The following is a 13,637-nucleotide window of genomic DNA, read 5'->3' as shown; positions in this document are numbered from 1 at the left end:
TTACTGGCTGGTGTTTTGTAATCTTCCACTGTGATTTTATTATTTTATTCCTTCCTGAGACCATTTTACTCATCATAGGTTTCCAATAAATTGAATCAACTATATTCAAGATCATGCATATATTCCATTTTCTTATCATTTAGCAAATTTTCACTGCTCTGTCTTGCAGGAAAATTCCATTAACATTTTTATCTCACTATTTACTCTGTTTTCACACTTAAAAATACCTTTTTCCTACCCTGCTTTAGGATTTTAAAATACTGATAGAAAAAAAAAAAAACAGGTATAACAAGATTCAATAAACAAATTATTTCCAAAACCACAGTGGGTTTTCATTTGAATGCTTCTATTTATTGACAAGTTCAAGCAACTGAATGGCAGCAAAGATCTACGGTTTACTAAAGGAAAAAGAATAAAAAAATATTTTTCTCCAGATTGGTCCCATACTAAGTAGAGTATCTTGCGACTACTGTATCTTGGTTGACTGTGTTTATTATTAGACTAGCATCCTCGTAGTACACACACTACATACACATTCATGGATTAAGCATATATACACCCATACCCACACACACTGCTTACATTTGTGCCCATGGAGTAACATGTATGTACACATAACCCCCATATATATATTTTTTCATACGACATATATGTGTGAGCATGGATTAAGTGATAGCAGTGTTTTAGATTTTAAAAGCCTCCTCTAACATTACGAAAGGGTAAAGAATCAGTTTTGCAATATTTCTCACATGATTTTTAAACAAATTATAGAAGAAAATGAACTCTACCTAGACGGAATTCAGAGGCATTCCACAAATGAAACCATTCTGATTGATTGGCGTTTTTGTGAACTACTTTTGAAATAATCAATAACACGGTATTTATACGTCTGAATATGTTTGAATCATTTTTCGGAAATGCTATGAGAACTGTCGTTATGAGACCGACAATCTCTCTACCAGCCAGGGTCACACCAAGGAATAATGAGGAATGTCGGTATAGAATTTTAAGAAAGGTTTAAACACTTGAGTTTTATCTGTACAAATTGCTCATTTGGTTTGAAAATTTCTCTCCATAATTGCTTCAATTGCAGCTAGATGAGTGTTTCAAGATGTTCCTTCCAAATCTGTGGGCTGCTGTTGTCCACCACTGACCAGAGAATGTCAAAGCCGGAATTGATCAGCGGCATTATCTGGCCCAGCGCTTTTGCCTGGCAGATGAGTTGATGTAAATTAATTATCTGAAAAGTTTGCAGTTTCAGAAAATGAAAAAGGGAGTCATTACCATTTTGAGGGAGAAAAGCAAGGCATAAAGACCTTAAATAAAGTTGCCAACTTTATCAGAACTTGTTACTAGCGGTTAGGACTAGGATTTAGCCTGCCAATATCTCATTTAGTGCCTTGCACCATCCTCTCCTATCTTGATACTGTTGATGGTCTCAAAGTGTCACCTGGATGTGAAAAGATAATAATTTAATAAGAAAGAGACATATTTCCTGGCTCTCTGGACAGCACACATATTGGCATGTCATGTTGACAGGGAAGGTGCTGTTCTGAATGTCATCGCTGGAGGAGTCTTGAGTTTTATTGAGCTGAACTCCCAGAAGGAAAAGGACAGTGTCATTTCCGTACGTGTGCTTAACGGAATTCATTTGAGTTGTGATATTTTGACCATGCAAAAGATAATAAGACCTTTTTTTTTCTTTTACAAAATATATTTATAAGCATAAGGCTAGCTTCTAGCTAGCCACACTGACTAAACAGATGTAATTGGTCTGAATGGACCCTAAATAGCTTTCAACATTTCGTTACAAAGCAATTACATCTGGGTCTTTCCCAGAGCTCTCAGCATGGCTTTTAAAAGGGAAATTATACAAACAGGTGAAATCAACCCTTATGAAATATAACCCACGTACCTACAAAGCAAGGCTTCATAGTGGAAGTGAAGTGGAGGAGGAGGTTTAAGCCAGGTGATCAACGAGTTTTATTTTCGGGTTAACTGCGCTGAAAGAATTTAGCATGCTTACGCAAGGTAAGTTTATCTTTGAAAAGGGAAATATTTATTTAATTTTATGATGCTATGAGGCAGTACAACATTGATTAGATATTCCTTAACGCTTAAGTAAAAACAACCTCTTGTAAATTCATGTTTTTGAAAACGTTGACTTATTAAAAAGCAAGATGTCACCGCGTATTTGTTTGTATTTAGAAAGGTCATAATCGATGAATTCACGCCTGATCAATGCTTCCTGCGTGCCAGCCATTGCTCTAAGCGCGTTAAATGTAGCCTCACGCCAATCCTACAAGGTAGCCGTTTACTATTATCTGCCTTTTTACAGATGGGGAAACCGAGACAGGGAATCTAAGCGATTTGTTTACGATCAAGCCATGGATGGAAGGGGAGGATTCGAACACAGGTATTTCAGTGCCTGAGTCCAGGATCTAACTACCCTTTCTGCTGTCTACACTGGCTGCTATGAGTCCTGTGTTCAGGTCTGACACGGGTTGGGGGGTTTAGAGAAGGAAAGGGCGACCACTGGCATCATGACTGGGCATGACTTTATAAAATAGCCTAGGGTTCCTTTGGCCCGGAGGCTCTGGTTCCAAAGGTACCTTTGCAGAAATGAAGCGATCGGCAATCACACGGTATTAACGAATCATAACTGTTTAGTTTACGACGGGGGATCCTAACTGGGGCGCAGGGTCTTCGGGGGAGTCATAAACCCTTTGCGATTACACACCCCACTGAGTGACGATGGGACAATGTGCACCTGACCATTTCTCTGGGGGAAAGTTTTCTGTCTTTGGTTAGATTCTTTAAGGAACAGGAGGCTTAAACTACTGTCCGCAGCAGGGCGGGGCAAACTTTGTCAGCAAAGGTCCAGATAGAAATATCCTGGGTTTTTCGGGCCATCTGGTCTGTTCTGCAGCTGCTCGACTCAGCTGCTGCCGAGTGACACCAGCTGCAGGCAATGCGTGAAGGGATGCGTGTGGCCACGTCCCAATAAAACTTTATTGATGGACTTTGCAATTTGAATTGCATAGGATTTTCATGTGTCACAAAATACTGTTGTTCCTTTGCTTTTCAATTATTAAAAAAAAAAAAAAGTTTAAACAAACTTTCTTAGCTCAGGGATCATAAAACAACAATCAGCAGCCCAGATTTGGTCCAGAGGTCCCAGGAAGCGAACCCCTCGTTTAGAGCAAACGATTATCGCCCAGCACCATGGGCGCCATCTGGGAATGGTTTGAAAATGCTGATTCTCAGGCCTCTCTGCAGATCCACTGAGTGGGACACTCAGGGAGGGGGGTGACAGTCTTCTAGGTGAAATGGGTACACACTGAAGTCTGAGAGCCCCTGGCCCAGAGTCGTTGTTCTAAACAGCCAGTTCATCCACCCATTCCTTCATGCTCGCAACAAATGATTTTTGAGAGCTTAATTATATTGCACCAGGAATGCAATGAACAAAGTACTATTTTTTATCTTTATAAATATAAGAATAATCTTTTTTTCTAAAATAGGAGATGGCAACTTTCTGAAAATGACTTACTTTTGGAAATATATTTTATATGTATTATGTATTATATGCATACACATAATTTCACATCATGACCTCATACATATATACACACATGCCTGAAACAAAATATCACAAAGCAATATGTACCCTTAATACATATGATGCATCCCAATATTCCATTCTATTCTTTTTTCTTTCTTGGTTTTTTTTTTGAGACAAGAGTCTTCCTCTGTTGCCCTGGCTGGAGTGTAGTGGTGTCATCATAACTCACAGCAACCTCAAAAACTCCTGAGCTCAAGCCATCCTCCTGCCTCAGCCTCCTGAGTAGCTGGGACTACAGGCGCACACCACCACGCCCGGATCATTTTTCTATTTTTAGTAGAGACGGGGGTCTCACTCTTGCTCAGGCTGGTCTCGAACTCCTGACCTCAAGCGATCCTCTCGCCTCGGCCTCCCAGAGTGCAAGAATTACAGGTGTGAGCCACCGTGCCCGGCCTGTTCTATTCTATTTCTATTGGAGCCAACCCAATAAACTGATTTTATAATCCACTACTAGATCACAACACGCAGTTGGAAAAATACCACTATGAAATATGCTCACCAGTGCAAATTCCTTGTTGAGAATCATCTGCTCCACCAGGGACGACTCGTTGTGGAAGAGGTGAGGCTGCATGTGGCTCCACATGTGCGGAAACCACCAGAACTCCTCCACGGACCGGAGCAAAAGGTCATCTCCCTCATCTTCCTCTTCAGTCCCTGTAAGGAATAAAGTCAAAAACGGCTTTAGTGAAGATTTTTGTAGCAGGTTACAGGTGATTTTTTTTTGTCAGGTTTATGTTATTCTTCATGTTCCTGATACATAGGTCCAATTCTGTGTTTTCTTAATCAGAAATAAAAGACCACAAATTACAGCAGAGGTGAGGGGCTGGGGGCTGGGATGGGGTGGGCCAGGCCATGCTTGGCCCCAGGTCAGACAACTGTATCATTTAGAACTTAGGGGTATGGTTTAGAATTGTTAACACGTGGTGCTAATAAAAGGCAGAACTACTTTTAGACGATTTATTTGTGGTTTTAAAATCATCAACAGACAACTTATCAAATTATTTTCTTTATTGCACACGAGGGGAAACCTGATCAGAGAGCATATATCTTTTTACTCTTAAAAGTTTTGCTTTATAGAAATCTAAAATTGAGCTTAAAACTTACTGATACAAATTGTTAATTTTTTTCTAATTACTGAAATAACACATGGTTTTTAAAGAAACATAGAAATCACAGCCATGTAATATAGAAAGCCAAAAAACCTAAAACAAAAGCAAAAACCACCTGCAAGGCCATCTTCCAGAGATAAACAGTAGCAACATGTTTGTATCTTTCTTTAAAATCTTTTTCTACTTATTTTTTTTTTAAAAAGTTGAGCTCTTATTGTGTAAATACTTTTGCATCCTCATGTTTTAACTTAACATTGTATACCTAAACATTTCCCATTTTAATACAAATATTTCATAACAGTTAAACAATGAATCATATAACTGTTTATAATATAAACCTGGCTTGAGAGTTTGAAACTAATATTCCTTTCTCTTCTTCTATTGGGAAAAAATTTTTAACAGTGCCCAATGCATAGGAAAAACCATCATGATGCCAAAAGTAAGAAAAAAAAAACAAGAAAAGAAAAAACCAATAACTTACTTCTAAGAGAATTCATTATGTTGCAGTTATCCAAGAATATTTTCCCTGTATGAAATCACACAGTTTTTATACCAATTTACAATAGTCAGTTCAATTTAAAAATGTTCTGCATCAATAATATAAGAATTAACTCCTATCTGGTCTCTAAATACTTAACTATATAAGTAGAATAAAACAACAAGCCCTGGATTATAGTGTGGGGTATATTTATTTGGTTTATTTTTCCATAATAGAGTATGCTTTAAAGGTGGTGCTTGATTTTATATTTTTTCCTGAAATTAAGGGAATAAATATTAAAGATCTTTTTAAGGGTTTTCTCAGAATGTTCCAGTTATGTGTCCTATACTAAAGCTTTCCTTGGTCATGAAAGTAGAGCCATGAAATGATCAAAGCATATATTGGCTGTCACCCAATATCTTGAGCACAGCCCCCAGTTTTGCCACTTACAATTAACTATGTGATCTTGGACGAGTTAACTTCTCTTGAGTATCAGTTTTATGGTTTAAAATGGGAATATAAACACTTATTCTCATAAGGTCTCAGTGAAGATGCAATGAGATTAATTTATTAGAGCACTTGATATTGTCACTTGTAAATAGTAAGTACTTTATGACTATTTAGGCTCTCTCTCTTCTTAAAAATAATATCTACTGGTTTATACTTGCTGCATTCGGAATTGATATGTTTTCACACATTCTTAGTAACTTTGCCTGCCTAGGTTATAAATTTCTTACAGTCAGGGACCGAATCCCTTCACCTTGTGCTACAACATGCTGTTTTCCCAGAGCAGTGAATAGATGAATAATTTAATTCCATCTTTATTAACGAAGTCAGTGAACTTCAGCAGTTCAATATGGCCACTGAAGCGTATGCCGACTTGCGTTTCTTTTTATGTACATTTTTTTGTTGCTGGGATACAGTCCATCACCATAGTCCTCAAAAGGTATAAGGACCACCAAGTTAAATTAGGGTTTGGGCACCATGAATGCTACTACACGGAGCAAAGAAATAGAAGTTTTGAAAGTGCTAAAGTTCTATGAATAAAATGAGTAGACAGAATTCTTAATTTTTGCTGAGGTTAGCTCAGATTGTTAGTATTATAGACTCATCGCTCACTGACTTTTGTTACTATATTAAGAATACCAAATATTGAGATCCAGATGAGGAAGAGTTAATCACTTTCTGAAATGAAGTATCTATGCTGCAGAAGTTTCTGAGGGCCCTAATTTAGCAAATGGAGACAGAGATTGGAAAGAGTTACTATATGTTACAGATGATGGACGAACATAGTTCTCCCACCCCCCTGGAATTATCCCGTTGTGCTTCGTATACGGAATGTTCTAGAAATGCCTCCACTCACTTTAAACTCTGCAGATCCTAACTGCAAGTGGCAGGAAACACGTAATGCACACTTGACCAGGAAGGAGGTCAATGACTCAATTTAAAGAAAAATTTGCAGACTATTGATATAAACAGATGCATGACTGATCATAAAATTTCAGTAATTTTTATGCCAGAGATTGTGTTAATTTATAAACACTCTCCATGAGGTCGAGAGTGACATTTAAAAATCTCTCTCTCTCTCTTTTTTTAACATCATGGATTAATTTCTGTCAGCCTTTCTCTTATTTTATGCTGGCCATAGAATTCAAAGCCACAGGAGGCAGACCCTCGACACTGGAAATAGCTTAATAAAAAATATGATACTGAGTCATGCTGAGGGGACAACAGCAGAATTACAAATGTTTCTAAATCCAACTAAATGAAAATATTAAATTTTTGGCACTGCAATAGAACATAATATACTGCATATATTTTTCTGTACCTCATATATGCTTAAATTATGTGTGGAAATAGAATTTGCAGTTCATAAGTCACCTTGTTAACACAAGTTTTAGACCATTAAAATATCTGTGTTCAAATTGATCCTTTCACTTCCAACCTGATCTAGACTCTAGAGAATTATTAATGAAAAACAAGTACATTTTGTGCCTATTGACAAATGATGTTCTTTTACTTTTTCTGATTTCCACTGAATAAAAGGCATTTTAATGCAGAAATAAAATATATGAAGAGTACATTCTTTTGGTAAACTTTTGGAGGTCTGTCTTTTGAGATAATAGCGTGCTTCTAAAAGTTCTGTAAGTCTACCAGAATAAGAATAATTTTAGCAAAACCTGGACTATGGGTTAATTTCCTTAAAGACATAGTTATAACATCAAAATAATGTACATAAAATTTCAGTGTCTGCATTATCTGTTTTGTATAAATTTCCATCTCATATTTGCTCAGATGTGTGAAATATTGCACTTCCTAAATAGTAAGATGTTACCTAATTTTCTTTGTATATGGAACCTGGCATTGTTCCATAGGGGTGGGTACAGAATAAACTAATTTTAAATATTATACTAAATAAAAAGAACTGTGCAATGATAAATTAGAAAATAGAGCCAGGTAAATTGTCTACTGTTTACTTTTTTGATAACATTTGATTGTTATACAAAAACACTTTTAAAATTAATATTAATAATAAACACTTACATAGCCCTGACAACATGCTAGGCATTGCTCCAGATGAAAGAGATTCTTATTGTTTTTTTTTTTTTTTTTTTTGAGACAGAGTCTCACTCTGTTGCCCGGGCTAGAGTGAGTGCCGTGGCGTCAGTCTAGCTCACAGCAACCTCAAACTCCTGGGCTTAAGCGATCCTCCTGCCTCAGCCTCCCGAGTAGCTGGGATTACAGGCATGCGCCACCATGCCCGGCTAATTTTTTATATATATATATTTTAGTTGTCTATATAATTTCTTTTCTATTTTTTAGTAGAGACGGGGTCTCACTCTTGCTCAGGCTGGTCTCGAACTCCTGACCTCGAGCCATCCACCCGCCTCGGCCTCCCAGAGTGCTAGGATTACAGGCGTGAGCCACCACGCCCGGCCAGAGATTCTTATTGTTACTCCCATTTTGTAGATGGAAAAACTGAGGCACAGAAAGTTTAAGTAATCTGTCTGTGTTCCCAGAGCTAGTAAAATATTAGTCTGCAATTGAACACAAGCAGTTTGTTTCCAGTTTCTCGTCTTTTAATTAATACTTTGTACAGAAAAGCAAAATAAATAAAAAGTAACCAAAGAAGGAAGAATGTACCACTTTTCTCAAAAAGTCGCGTTTGAAAGTAAATGACTATAGAAAATGCTATTTTTGGTAAAACAAACTCTCATGGAAAAGACCAATGTTAATTCAGTTTGCAAACATTATTGCTGAATTAATTATTGATTGGGTCGTATTCACTTACAAAGAGTGGCAATGACTGTCACCAGAAATCATGTCCCGTGAAAAATAAAACGTGTAGCTCCCCTTCCTTAGAAAGCATCTTGATAGTACACTGTCTCCATTTTTCAATTGAGCTTTCATTGTGCAATTCCAATCAAGCTGTAAGTATTTCCAGACTGAAATATTCCACTCTAAGCTGCATGCATTTATTTTTTGCTTTTTAATCAGCACTGCGTCCTTCCCCTTCCAATTGGGCGAATGACTTTTAGGGAAGGCTGAGAGATACGCCCTTCTGGGGTGAGACTGGTTTTAGCGCGGGAAGGGCAGAGAAGCTGAGCAGGAAAGAATACATGAGACATATAAATAAATAAGTGAAGCGGTCTAAGAAATGCAGAATCAATCACTATTACACTGGGCATACGTGATTAAATGTCTTCAAAACAATGAGCCTCATCAATCAGCATCCTCGTGCATTGGAAAATCAGATCATCCTGGGAGAACTGAGACAGCCACCGCGACAAGGCCACCTCCTCTCCGTTGCACGTCACAGCAAGTGAACTAGCATGGAAGTCATTTCCTTGATTTGCAATCTTTTTTTTTTTTTTCCATAATGTCAAATCTCCATACAGAAATGCGACTGAATAGGGGTGAGGCGTGTCTTTCTGATAGCGAGTGTCACTAATGTGTCACCCAGCTCTGCAAGAAACCTGGACAGCCCTGAGTGCATTAGTAAGTACTCAACATGATATGGTCACACCCTTGAAATGCGTTACAGATGCGCTTCAATGATCCTACACACAAAGTAAGTGTATCAATTAAAAAAAAGTTACAGATGTATGTGAAGGACTCTAAACTTCCAGAATTTACAGATATACCTATTTTGCTTGTTCTGTAACGTGTAGGATCCCCACAGCGTAATAGCACAGTGCCTCTGCCATTATCGTGTTAGGTTAGTTTCAACATAGAGCGTCAATAAGGTCTGCGTAAGAGATACAGTTCAAAATGTATCTCTTTTATTTTTTCTGTCTTCCTTCAATAACTCCTCCTGTGACATTGACGCGTGTGCTGCTCATTTCCTAGTGCATGTGTACCGTGCACGTGTTCAAAATTTTAAAGCAGAAATAGGAAGTGTTATAACCTCTACCAGCATTAACTTTGCCAATGCCTGGCGGGTTGAATAGGTCTGAGTATGAAAAGTAAATAAAAACGAAGGCAGTTATCCGGATATATTTCAGCCAAAAGAATGGCTTTACTTTACTGTATAGCTATTTAAGACAAAATTATATTATTTGTGTGTGAACTTCAAATAATCCCATAATTTTCCCCCCTGCATGTGTAGATACGCCTTTATAGTTTTCTGCTTTGTAACTTCATAGTCAGAGCGTCTTAGGCCTGAACTCATTTCTTGAGGGGACTTTTGAAGACGATTTTCAAATTGCAAGCTGGAATTGCTTTCCCTGTGTGGATATGATGACCCAAATCTCTTTCTGCAAAATGTCCTTTTAAAATATGCAATCATTTGCTTTGTCACGTTGTCTAAATACTAATTTTTCTTCTATTACTTTAAGCAGATTTACATGTTTCAACGTAGGAGGAAAAAAAAAGCATCAAGGAAAAGCCAATACGACATTGCTACTTCAATATTCTCATAAACCATGCTGAGCTTTTACATTAAAAAGCCTCTTTGAGGAAACAAGCTGTATTTATGATAATTAAAGACTACCTTTGCATAGGCTATTTTTAATGGGCCGGGAAACTGCATATGTGCATAGAGACTACTGTGAAATGTTTCCACTAAGATGCTACAAAGAAACTACAGTGCAAAGTTCTAAACAAAGCATTTAGCTCAGAGCATGAACACCCAAATAGGAGGACTGTAGCTATCCCCCTAACACAGGACCCAACACACAGCTTTGTACTATTTTTGTCATCATTGTGAGACAATCAATTTTATGAACATAGTTCTTGAGTAGTGACAGACATTAGAACACTAGTATTCAGAAAATGAAAGTCAAAATCTGGAGGGGAGGTTGGGTAAAGAGGGGAGAAAGAAACGTCAGAACAGAGTCAAGCACATTTTGAGAATTTGCTGGGAGGCTGAAACTGACCGGAAGTGCCACTGTGGCTGGATAGAGATGGACAGAAATACAAACCGGATTTTGATGCTTTGCATATAAATGGGGCCAAATTAGCAATAATATTTTTAGGGAACAACCCTGCCAGGGAAGGTAAAGTAACAAGGTGACCCTTAGGGTCTATAAAATTTCTTTCAGGTTATAACATCTCTCTCCCATCGCCAGATGATTTCCGAAAATAAATAATATGTACAAAAGCATCCAACACCTCAACTATTTGATCATTTTAAAATACTGTCAATTATTATCAGTAGTGGTATCATTATCATCATCGTCACTATGCTTTTTATCTACACTGTGCTGAAAAACAAGAGGCATAATCATACGCAGAACAACGGTTATGGTTCTTTTATCGAGTAGAGAAAGTCAATTTTCTTTCTCTTTTGCCCTTGATTTTAATAGTATTTGCCAAAGTAAACAAGCCCATTGATTTTGGATTTGGCCACTCATATAACGCACCCGAGTTTTTCCCATAATCAATCTGGACACTGTCTCTCTCCTACTTAGGGAACATTGAAAATCCTGTCTCCTATTTATGTGTAGCTGCCTGAGAACACAAAGCTCCCTCTTACCTGTGTGGTAAAACTTCCCTGAAAATCCAAGGTTGAAGGTAAAATTTGCAACCTGAGAGCGCAGTAAATTTTGAGTCTCTAGTAATGCCTGAAATAAATAAGAAATTAACATGATTTTAGAAAAATAAATATGAAGTTTGGGGATGCCTCTTTTGCAAATGTGCATCGTGGGTGAAACAAAATACTATGAGCTTTCTTGTTTTGGGAGGTTTTTGATGGGTATTGTCATGTAGTTTTCCTATTTCAAGTATTATAATTACTACTATTATTATTTTTATTGAAGGATACCAATGATGAACCAGGGAAGTCCTAAGCACATTATGGGCTGTTGAGCGGCAATTCTATAACTGCACAGCACTGACATCGTTTTTCATTTCTGCGTGAGACATTTCTTGCATTTCAGATTATTGTACTGCCTTTCCTTGGGGAAAATTTTTCAGAATTGCTGGATATAGACAAGTCTTGTATTTCTTGGTAAGGAATAGGAGGAGAACTTTTGTTTGAACTGCAATTTAGTATTTTATTTAACTGTGCTACCTTCCCATCATTTTTAAAGGCATAATTATTAAGTCAAAAGCTCGGGTTTTTATTTCACAAGCTAAAGAGCAATGTATATTTTATAGGGTATTGCTTGCAAATCTAGAGATATGAGGAAGGAAATAACACATAGGAATAGATACCCTTTATATTACAATTAATAATTTGATCTAAAAATCCTCTAAATTTGACAAACATTTCCCTAATTTCTAGTTTTGGAGCTATACTATGTTAATTTCTTATTTGTAGACAGGATAAGAACACACTGATAATGAGGAGTTAGAATTAGTCATGTAAATTTCCTGCCAATCCTTCCATGGTTATATTCCTATGTCAACATATGTATTAATAACATAATTCAGAACTCTTACGTCCTTGGGCTTTTTAGTTTGCTTATTGGTCTGCTTATTGATTCAGAATGTTTTTCTTTGTTTTCCAGTGGATTTTTTTCTTAAAAGGACTTACTTTGTTCTGACAAAAATGAGAAAGTCATTTCAAACTAGGATCTTAATAAGAATGAGTTTGGGTTACTCCTGTCCATTTGTTAAGGTGAATAAAGGCCAGACATTTAGACAAATTTTTTGCATTCGTCATGGTGGCTAAGCATTTGCTTCAAAGTCTTGTGAACCTATTTATTCCTTTAGAATTAAGGGGGTCTCCTGCAAATTAGTTTAATTTACAAAAAAAGTAAGAAAGAAATGACTGAATAACTAAAATGTTGATAAACTACGTAGTCAGTGGTTATCCAAGATCACAATTATATTGGGTGTGATCATGGCCAATCTTATTTAAATATTATCAATTAAACAGACAAAGAAAGAATAGACCCACTAGCTTAACTTAGTTCAATAAAATATTAAAATCAATTTTTAGAAAGATCAAATAGTAAAAAGAGGGTGGGGTTAAAATGTCTATTGAACTAGTGAGCTTATTGGTAAATGCTGTGTAACATAGCCTTAAAATAAGAATATGAAGCACATTTCTCTTTGTGAATTCCTTTTGCTGGCTCTTTTGCTTTATTCGATGCATAATTTCTGAGCCTCCTTATTTTGAAATATGTATATATATTTTGATTTCTCCCTTCCCCTGTTATCGAAGTCATTCTTTATCCAGCATTTATTTATCCATCACCTATTCTTAAATTCAAAAAAATATTTGCTGTAGATGAACACAGTGTTGAATTTAACAAGCATGGCCCTTGTCAGCTTGGACCTTACTGCCTAGAGAGGGAGAGAGATGTTCAATACACAGTCACACAAATACGTAATCACAGTGCGTGATAAGTGCTGCAGAAGAAGTCTAGATCATGCCATGATTGACATGAGTGGGGACTTTCGACTGGGGAAGTGGGGCCACGCATTTGGTGCTTTCTTAGGGACAAACTAATAAAGATGGAATAATCCATTTTTCCCCAACCAACTTGACACCACCGTGGGCAGTCCCTCATTATCTTTTCCTTGGGCTCCTAAAATGCCATAGCCTCCAAGAGTGTTCCCAGCTTCCATTTTTATCTGTCCCTACAGCTGCAGGTCTGACCCTCTGCAGTCATGCTAACAGCCCAAAGGTGGTACGTGCATGGCACCCTGGGGTCCAGGAGGCTCTTCAGTGCACGACTCAATTTTGTCAGTCTTCGTATATCTAAGCTCTTCCTTTCTGTGTGAAATAAGACAATGGTGAGTACTTATCGCATTGCATTATTGTGAGAATTACACTGGGTAAGGTATGCAAAGTGCAGAGCTGAGGTTCTGATGCAGAGTAAGAAGTGAATAAATACTGTCACTGAGCCCTGAGAGCATCATTCTCTCCCCATCAGTGAGGTATCCTTGCTGCCTCCACGTGCGTCGCTATTTTCCCCAAATCACCACGTTCTCCAGTTAAATCCAACTATCCCCCACTTCCCACCCTTCTGCATGA

General features: G+C 37.4%; 1 protein-coding gene across 2 annotated transcripts in view; it reads right to left on the bottom strand.

The window, feature by feature from the left end:
• NDST4 (N-deacetylase and N-sulfotransferase 4) overlaps positions 1-13,637 on the bottom strand; it is a 160,918-nt gene that overhangs the window by 80,323 nt on the left and 66,958 nt on the right. For both annotated transcript variants that reach the window (XM_069459071.1, XM_069459073.1), the window contains 2 exons: positions 11,187-11,274; positions 4,122-4,276 (listed from right to left, as the gene is read on the bottom strand). In XM_069459071.1, coding sequence (XP_069315172.1) covers positions 4,122-4,276; positions 11,187-11,274 — 243 coding nt within the window. The remainder of the gene's footprint in view (positions 1-4,121; positions 4,277-11,186; positions 11,275-13,637) is intronic.

Source organism: Eulemur rufifrons, chromosome 26 (assembly GCF_041146395.1).
Source record: "Eulemur rufifrons isolate Redbay chromosome 26, OSU_ERuf_1, whole genome shotgun sequence".
NCBI lineage: Eukaryota > Metazoa > Chordata > Mammalia > Primates > Lemuridae > Eulemur > Eulemur rufifrons.
This window is presented reverse-complemented; position numbering and strand designations above follow the sequence as displayed.